The sequence below is a fragment of the Mirounga leonina genome, unplaced genomic scaffold (genome assembly GCF_011800145.1).
Source record: "Mirounga leonina isolate KUSES-001 unplaced genomic scaffold, KU_Mleo_1.0 Mir_166, whole genome shotgun sequence".
Lineage (NCBI taxonomy): Eukaryota > Metazoa > Chordata > Mammalia > Carnivora > Phocidae > Mirounga > Mirounga leonina.
The window spans coordinates 21691310-21700297 of NW_023270418.1; the positions used below are offsets into that span (position 1 = coordinate 21691310).

Below are 8988 nucleotides of genomic sequence, written 5' to 3' on the forward strand. Positions count from 1 at the left end.
GCCTGGCATAGTGACAGGCAAAGTTCGGTGAGTGATGAGTAAGTAGAACCAGCACCTCAGTCCCCGTGTCTGTGAAACAGGACATTTGAGCCAGCAGACATCTGGCGTCTCTTCCAACACTGGGTAGGACACCCACCCCAACACTGTGACCCATTGTGTGTGGTGGGGGAGAAGCAAGGCTCCTGGACGTGACCAATGCCCTGGGCTGGACCAGTGGCCGTCCCAAAGAAGAGAAGATTGGTCATGTGGCCTCAGCTAATTCCCTCAGGCATGCACCCGCATGGTTTCCGCCACTCAGGGAAGTAAACTTGTCCTAGGGAGACTTGCAGAGATCAGGACTCCCAGCCGAGTCACAGGTGGGATGAGTCCCTGCAATCCCACAGGGACCCCCACCCCCCGCTCCCAGCCCAGGTACTCAACTTTTGCCTTGAATCCCCAGGTTCTCAGGGTGGAGCCCCCCTTTTTTCTCAGGAGCGTGGGGCTGCAAGCACCTGCCCTATTTGGTGCCCACAGAGAGTGTGTGACTTTTGGGAAGGGTTACAGCAAAGGAAGAGAGTGGGTGAGCCCAGCAGATACTCCCCCAACCCCTTCCTCCCCCACCCCCAGCTGTGGAAGGAAGAAAACCCAGCTGCGCATTCTGCCTTCCCACTAACCGGGCTGCAGGGCTCCATTTCTCCCTGGGTCCCAGTTTGCTCAACTGCTAAAGAGGATCTGCATTGTGCATAAAAGTGGCACTCATGCTGGTTTCTCTTCCACAGTGAGCTACACAGGACAGAGGGTACACTTGAGAGCTAGAGGTTGGAGGAGGTCTCTGTGGTGTGGGTGGGCTGGGTGGACCTGGTCAGGGCCCCAGGAAGACTCCAGGGCTCCATGGGGGACTCTCCTGCCACTCACTGAGTCAGCCTTCCTGGGGAGCTGGGACCCGGGGCTGGGAAGGCCACAGGCTGTGAAATACACACGCTTAGTCACTGTCTCCCCACAAGTGACTCTGGCAGCTGAGGCCCTGCGTGCCACAGGGGGCCCCGAGGGGCGTTCCTAACTAGCACAGGTGGCCCCCTAACACGCATGCAGCTCCCCTACACGGGGTACAACGGGCGCAAGCACGTCTTTCACGCAGGAGTGCACATCAATTAGTACCCGTGGCCGCACCCTGAGACACATTCGGACCGCAAGCCCCAGATCCAGTGAGTATGGGCGGGACACACGCCCACTGAGTTCACGCTGTGCTCGTGCTCATAAAAACCCCCCTATCCATGCTCAAGCCACACTCTGAATGAGGCACCAATTCTCCATTCATCCTTCTACTAGCCAGTAAACATTTATTATGCCCAAAGAGCTTCATCTGGAAGGACCTAAGCTATAGGATAGCAGACAAGCACTGCGTTCTCCTAGGAGGAAGTCTGTCACATAGTAGGTGCTCATTAAGTGTGGACATAGGTACCATGAGTGGAGACAGGGGACATGAGCAGACTGGAGGGACCAGGAACCCCAGAGCCTCAGCTTGAGCCTGGCCATCTGTGGGCACGAAGACGCTCCCCAGTTGGCTCCTCTCCATATTTAAGTCCAAGCCTGGAGTCTAGAACCTGCATTCAACTAAGGCCCTCCAGAGCCACCAGCCCGCTTATCCTGGAACTGCTGCCCACGTTGTCCCTGTACCCCCTAAGCTCACCTCAGGGAACCCTCAAGACCCGTTTCTGCTTCCAGGGAAGCGGGCTGAAGGCGGGTCCAGACTGGTACCTTCGCAGAAACCCCTAGAGTGCCTTTGGAAATTGTCCAAACTCTTGCATTTCACAAATTCAGACCCAGGAGGGGACGGGGAAGGGGCCTTTCCAAGGCCACGCAGGGAATAGAGAACTCAGCGGTGGAGACCCGTGATCTGTCCTGGATTGGGCCCCCTGCCCTGCACGTGTGCGACGCTGGACCTTAGCGTCCTCGCCCAAACCTTCCACAGCCTCTCAATCTTCGCCGCCAGGGCGCTCGGAGTACAGGGAGAACCAGCTGCTCTGCCCTGGCCTGGGTGGCCGGCAGTCCATCTGCAAGGGCCTTGGGGCTGACGCCCACCCTCCGCGGCCCCCAGTTTGGACGGAGAATCTGCTCAAAGGCGATCTGCTTTAAGAATCCAGTGAAGCGCACACCCAGCTCTCGCTCTTTCTGGAACACGCAGCAGGGCCGGCGCCCAGCAGCTCGGAGCGTTGGTACTCAAGCACGCCCAGCGCGGTGGCCAGGGAAAGACAGGTACTTGGCTGGTGGTGGCGCCTCAGTCTCTCCCTCCCTCTCTCTCTCTCTCTCTCTCTCTCTCTCTCTCTCACACACACACCCCGCTAGTATTTCGCAGTAAAACCCTCCTCTCCAAAAAGGCATTTTGGGTGCAGTGGAGCTCCGTGGTGATACTTCTATTTGCCTCTGGAGCTAAAATCGGAAACTGCCCGCTGCCCCGCATCGCCACCCAAATCCCCAGCCTTTTGCTCCTCTGAACCTCCCCTCACCCGAGCCTCAGTTCCCTTTCCACTCACCCCCCTTGGTGCTGGCGGTGCCTGCGGGGTGGGATGGGGGGTAGAGAAGAGGTCTTTGATAAGGTGTTGGATTGCCCTGGGCCCGGGGGTGTGTGGGCGGGCCTGAGGTCCCCAGGACACCTCCCCGACACATGGGAGGCTTCTATCCAACCACAGAGTCAGCTTTTTTAGGGGGAGAGCGGCCGACCCAGGCTACCTTGACCCCCTGTACTGGGTGAGGAAGGAGAATCTTGCAAAGAGGTGGGGGTGTGGACCATTTGCACATTTGTAGACCAGAGAAGGCTGGGGGGCGGGGCGGTGCTGCAGCTCCGGAGGGGAGGTCCCTGGGGACCACGAATAACTGTGATCCCAGATGAAGCACCAGCCTGCGACTGGGAGGGATTGCCGGCTGGAGAGAGGTGCATCTTCTTTCCGCAAAAGGGTACTCTTCGGAAGAAGGGCGTCTTCTCACTAGTCTAATCCAGACCCAACAAAGGTGTGTGGTGCCCAGGGCCCCTGAGCAAGGGGCCCCAGTGTCCTAAACTCTGAATTCACTGAGCAGTATCAGCACGGAGCTGTCTTGATTTCCTACTCTGATGACCCGCCTTGTCACTTTATCGATGCCCGGGAACCCCATAGCTTGGGGAGCATGTGGCCAGATGGCGCCTGGAAGGCGGCGTCCAGAGGCACAACTGGGCTCCCACTGCCCCACCCAAAACAGTGCCTGGGCCTAGGTGGGGCGGGGGTGGTGGTGGTGGTGAGGTGTCTGGGCAGCAGGCTTCGTTCGGGGGCAGGGAGCTCTCTCTAGCCAAGCACTCTGTCGCAGCCCCTCTTCCCTACTCCCGTTTCCTTGCAGCAAAACCAAGCACCACCAAGCCCGGTGGCTTCCCCATTCCCGGACGCCTGGCCTCGGAGCCTCGGACGGAGCCTCGGGCACTCCCGGCAGTTTTCCCCTCCCGTTGCTTCGGGCACCCCGGTCAGCAGAGAAGCCCGAACCCAGACTGAGCACGCGGGACTCCAACCTCCCCTCACCCCCACCGCTGCGAAGGCCACCACATTTCCACTTTGTATTCCAATTTTCCATCAAAACAAAGCCGCGCGCACAGAGCTGCAGGAAGAAAGCGGCTGAGGCCCAGATGAAGGTACATCCCCGGAAAAGTGTGCCCCGCTGCTCTCCAAAACGAAAGTCCTTAGGGACTTCGGGAAATGTTATGCATGGTATTTTAACTTGTTTTCCTACCTCGGCTCCGTTTTGCAGCCTGCCCAGCCCGGGGCTTTGGGGAGTCCGGACCGGGACAGCCTGGCCGCTGCATCGAGGTTTCTGGTGCAGCGGGTAAGTAACCTCGTTTTCCAGTCCGGGTGGTGCAAATGTCCGGGCATACAAGGTCACCCTGCTCAAGAAACACCACCGTCGCAAACGGGGGTGGGGTCTCCGGCTCTCCCAAGTCTCTTCTGAATTTTTCTTAAAACAACTCACCAAAAAAAAAAAAAAAAAATTCCCCCCAAATTTTCGGGTATATATATGCGTCTGTATCGTGATCCCGGTGGTAGTTTACAGAACAGTTCTTCGAACTTTCCACTTAGCTGTGTACTGCACTGAAATAACTTATAATAAAAAAAAAACTGCAAATCGATTGATTTAAAATACTAAACCTTTAATCCAGGCCTTCTGTTTTTCTATTTAAGGTCATCTGTGTTTAGGCCAACTGTTCCAGCCCGCTGACGGCTACAGAAATTAACAAAGTACAACATTAAAAGCACTTTCCTTCTCTGCCCCTCCAAAAGTGACCGGGGTCGGCATCGGCACAGCTCCCAGGCTGGAGTTTTCTCTCGATCATCCTACAATCACCCAGGGGCTCTTAACTGCTTCTTCTCTCCTGTCCGTTTCTCGCGGTCTTATTTTGGGCTTCTCTTACGCAAAACCACACGCCGGTTCTTTGACTAACTTCGAATAGGACCCAGGCGGGGTTTACACATTTGGTGGTGTATGGACTGTGTCGGTGCGGGGGAAATAAATACCCTTAGCGTTCAAACACTGCATCTAATTCGACAAATGAGGACCAGCCCCTGGGCGGCGCCCCAGGGGTCTCCGGCCCGGCCCGCGCATCTCGCGACCTCTGAGCTGTGAGCGCTTCTTTGGGGGAGTGGGGGGGCACGTGGATGGCAAGGTAGCCAGCGGCTAGCAACGAAAACCTGCGCGCACCGAATCGAAAGCGAAAGAGAAGGAGGGAGCAGAGCTGCTCCCCGAAGCTTCCCGGGGCGCATGGCCGAGGCCTGGGGCAGCGGCGGCCGCGGGGGGGGGGGGGGCTCGGGGCGGCTGCCCGGGGCTCGGGGGCGAGGCGTGGGAGACCTCACTCCGGCGACGAGGAGGCTCTTTGTGCGGCGGAGAAACGTCGGGTCTCCAACCTGGCGGGTCCGCTGGGGCCCATGGGCCCAAGGACGGGCCAGGAACCAGCAAGGACTTCGCAAGGCCGAGGTGCGCCCCGGGAGCCCGGCGAGATGGTGACTGCAGCACGCGCGAACCGTGGGGCACGTTCCCAAACTTGCAATCATCTCCTGCACCCGGAGGGGACTGCCCATCGGCTTGCTCGGCGAGCTTTTAGTACTGAGGGGGAAACGGAGGCCCAGGGAGGGGTAGGGACGCCTGCGGACTGAGAGGATTTCTCACCTCCACTTTCGGCAGCTCCGGGAAGGAGAAGGCCGGGCCCGCGGGGACTGCAGGCGGCTTCCCCGCCGCGCGCCCGCTCAGCGTGGCCCTGGCGCAAACCCGCCAGGCCGGGGCTTCGCTCGCGCAGGGGCGCTTGGATGCGCCGGGAGTGGCTCCCCAGGCTGAGGTCCCGGAGGAGGTCTCCGGGGCCTCGCCCCCCATTCGGTGCCGGTCCGCCGATCCAGAACCGAGCTTCCAGCCCCGGGACCAAAAGAGCCGGGAGGGAGGTTTGCAAGGTCCAAGCTACCTGCAGTCAGATCGCGGGGGCCGGCTTTTTCTTTGAACCCCCTTTACCCCCTCTTGAGTCCACATTCTCCAAGTGTGGGAGAGAACTGCCACCAGCGTGTGCCTCAGTTTCCCTGCTTGCTGGCCACCTACAGAGCCAACTCCAGAGGCCCTCCTCCCAGCTGCCTCTGTAAAGGGCACAGCCTAACCTCTTGATGCCTTGGTTTCTCATCTTGGACTTCATGCGCCTAATCTTTCCGCAAGGGCCAGAAATCTCCTCCTGGCCAGGGAAGCTCAGCTGCTAGGAGAAGAATAAACAGAGCTGTTTGTTGTTTGTGGTTTTGCCCTGAGCGGTGCCTCCATCTCAGGCAGCAGGGGAGTGGTGGTCCTGTGGCTGATTCTGGGCCTCCTTTTGTCCCAATCTGCAGCTTAGGGCTTTGCCCAGAGCAGGGGCAGGGGCCTGCACTGTCCTCAGAATTGAGTGTCTACAGGTTCCCAACAGCACAGAGGCTTTTGGGGGAATCCTGGAGGAGACTAGACTTTTGCTTTCTTGGCGTGGGGTGGGGGGGCACTTACCACCCACTGATGCAGTTACCTCTATGAGGAAAAGGGCCTTCGAGGAGTCGCTTGCTCAACCGGCTAATGCAAGTTAGAGGAAGGGCCAGGCCGGTGTGTGGGGGCCCAGCAGCGCTCTGAGACAGTGCCCAGAGGAGGCCAGCCCTTTCCTCTCTCTCCCTGGACCTGAAGACATCTGCCAAACAAGAGGTTGGAAGCAGCTTGGCACCTCTTCTTATGTAATGTCTCTTCCTCTGCAGAAGCCTCTTTGGTGGATTTCTTTAAAACATGAAAATCCAGTATAGTGGGAGAGAAAGCCTATGAGGCTCCTGGCTTTGCACGATGGACCTCCACGGGCCCCTCAGTCTGAGACTTGCTCCCACCTAATAGTCCTGGCAACAGGGACCAGGAGGGGCCTGGGTAAGGCCTGGAGGAGGGAGCACGAGTCTGCAGCCCTGGCAGGCGGATGCCTGCTGACAGGAGCTGACAACCCCTGCCTGCCCGAGTGGGGAAGGAGCACCTGTGTGTGGCCGTGAATGTCTGTGATCTGAGTGCCTGATCTCATTCCCACAGGAAGGTGGAGAGGAAAGGCGGTGGAAGTGGGGAAAGGCCACTGGACCTTTCTAAATCTGCTCTCAGTCCTGTCCTGTGGGTTTGGGAGTGTGTGACTATGTGTGAGGCCATATGACTGAGTGTATTTAGTGTGTGACTGTTGGCTCATGAGGAAGAGGTTGTGTGTGTAGTCAAGTCTATGATTGTGCAATTGTTTGCGTCAACAACCACCTAATGAACTAGTTGTGAGCCTCTGGAAAGCTAGTTTGGATATAAGAAAGTGTCTGCCATGGGCTGTTTTCCTAAGGCAATTCTAGCCACCAAGGCCTCCACCATGTCCCATGTCTGTCCCCAGTCTTGGTGTCTCTCCATCCAGACTGGACCAGTGCAGCCAAAGCTGTTGCTGTGTCAGGACCAGCTCATCTCCAGGGTCCTGCCTGAAGGCCAAGGCCTCAGGGAGAGTGTATCCAGGGCTCCTAGCCCAGGAAGATTTTTCCCTCCCTTCTGGGTTTCTCTCTTTGCCAGCTTGGGGCTTGTCAATCCCGATTCAGTGGGCGAGAAGGCCTAGGCTCCTGAGCGGCTCTGGCCTCAGGCTGCCCTTCCCTCCATCATGGTTGCTAAGCTCTGGGAGCCCAGGCCTATGTCCTGCCTGCGAGCTCAAGGGGGCTTGGAGGTCATTTAGGCCTCCGCTTTCCCTGTGGGCCCAAATCAGGACCCAGAAGCTTCCCTCTTCCCCCAGCATTGCGCTGCCTGGAACTCTGCAGCTCCCTGCCTTCTTGCCGGTCGGTCCTAAACCATTGTTCCGAGGCCAGCCGCCTCCCAGGGTCGCCGGGCGAGAATCGCTCCGAGCGCCAGCCGGCCTGCCTCCCCCTGGCGAGCCGCGCTTGTCGGGTGTGTGTGTGTGTGTGTGTGTGTGTGTGTGTGTGTGTATAGGGGGCGAACTCGGGTCCTCGGCGGCTCCAGGCGTCTGCGGCCCCGCACCCGTGCGGCGTCCCCGACCCGCGGCTCCCCGGGCGCGCTCAGCCCGACTGCGCTCCGGGCTCCCAGCGGGCTCGGCACCTGCGACGCTCCCACCTGCAGCACCGCCCGGGGAGCCTCCAGGCCTGCGGGGAGCGAGGCCTCGGCAGCCCCGGAGCCCCGCGCCCGAGCGCCGCGCCCCCCACTTCGCCGCCGCACGCCCCGAGCCGGGCGAAGCATCCGCTTCGGAGGCGGCCCCGCGAGCCGCGCAAAGCGAGTGGTCGGGGGAACCGGCGAGGACGGGGAGAAAACAAGCCCCAGGGCGGGTTTAACAGCCACAACCGCTCCGAGCCCTCGGCGTGGGAGATGAAGGGGGCCGGACCGATCCCACGGTCCCCTCGGAACCGTCGGCTCCCGTTGTCCGACCCAGAGCCACCCCGGCCCGCCGAGCCCTGCCTCCCGCCCCCGAGCGCCCCGCACGTGCACTCACCGTAGCAGGGGACCTGCAAGGCCCCGTTGTGGCCGCCACTGCCTTCCTGGAGTTTGAGGCTGCCGTCCGGGGGAGTCTTGCAAGCGCCGCGCTGCAAGTAGAGATGCGGGGGCTGCGCGGGCGGCGGCGGCGGCGGCTGCGGGGCGGGCGGCTGCGGCTGCGGCTGCGGCTGCGGCTGGAACTTGGTGAAGGAGCCCCGCGCCCCGGCGCCGCTCTCCAGGGGTGCCGCCAGGTCCTGCTGCCCCGCGCCGTAGCGGGCCCGGCTCTTGGCGTCTGCGAATCCCTGCCCTTTGGCGGCGGCCGAGAGGAAAGTTGTGCCGAACTTCTCGCCGCCGGGGTATGCCCTGAAAGGCGAGGAGCCCTCCCGGCTCTGCGACACCGGGCTGTAGTAGGCGTCCATGGCAGCAGCCGGCGACTCGCAGTAAGAGACGCAAGTCTCAGCATTCATGCCTGGCCTGCGCGGGCGACGGGCGGGGGCGCGAGCGAGAGCGCGAGGACGCCACCGCGCGCCCTGCCCGGGAGTTTGGGGAGGCGAGGAGGCGGTGGCCTTGCGCTCCGCGCGGGCCTGCTCGCTCTCCCTCCTCCCTCCACGTCTCTCTCTCTCTCTCTCCTCTCGTCTCTCTCTCTCTCTGTCTCTCTGTCTCTCTCTCCTCCCCCTCCTCCTCTCTCTTCCTTCTCCCTCCCCGCAGCTGGCCCAGGGAAAGAACGGAGGGCTGTAAAAAGATTCAGATGTTTCGGAAAGTTGACCAGATCTCCCAAAGCCTCTTAAGATTTTGAAGTGGGGGTGAAAAAAGAGGGAGAGTGAATTTTTTCCCCCTGACTCTCTCCTTCTTCCCCCACCCCACCCCTCCTCTCTCCCTACTCTCCTAACACCCCCTGCTCCTCCCTTCCCCTCTCTCACGGAGATGCTACTAACGCGCTCGCTGGGGATTAAACCCGGAGGCGCCCGAGGGCCTTTCCGATTCTAGGCCGGGTGGGAGAGGTGACCCGGCCCTAGGACTCCTGAAACT

At 60.4% G+C, this 8988-nt stretch overlaps 1 protein-coding gene across 1 annotated transcript in view; it reads right to left on the reverse strand.

Annotated features, from left to right (window-relative positions):
- ALX4 (ALX homeobox 4) overlaps window positions 1–8434 on the reverse strand; it is a 42160-nt gene extending 33726 nt beyond the window's left edge. Inside the window, exon 1 of the mRNA XM_035012610.1 lies at window positions 7979–8434. Coding sequence (XP_034868501.1) covers window positions 7979–8426 — 448 coding nt within the window. The 5' untranslated portion in view covers window positions 8427–8434. The remainder of the gene's footprint in view (window positions 1–7978) is intronic.
- Between the last annotated feature and the right edge of the window lie 554 nt (window positions 8435–8988).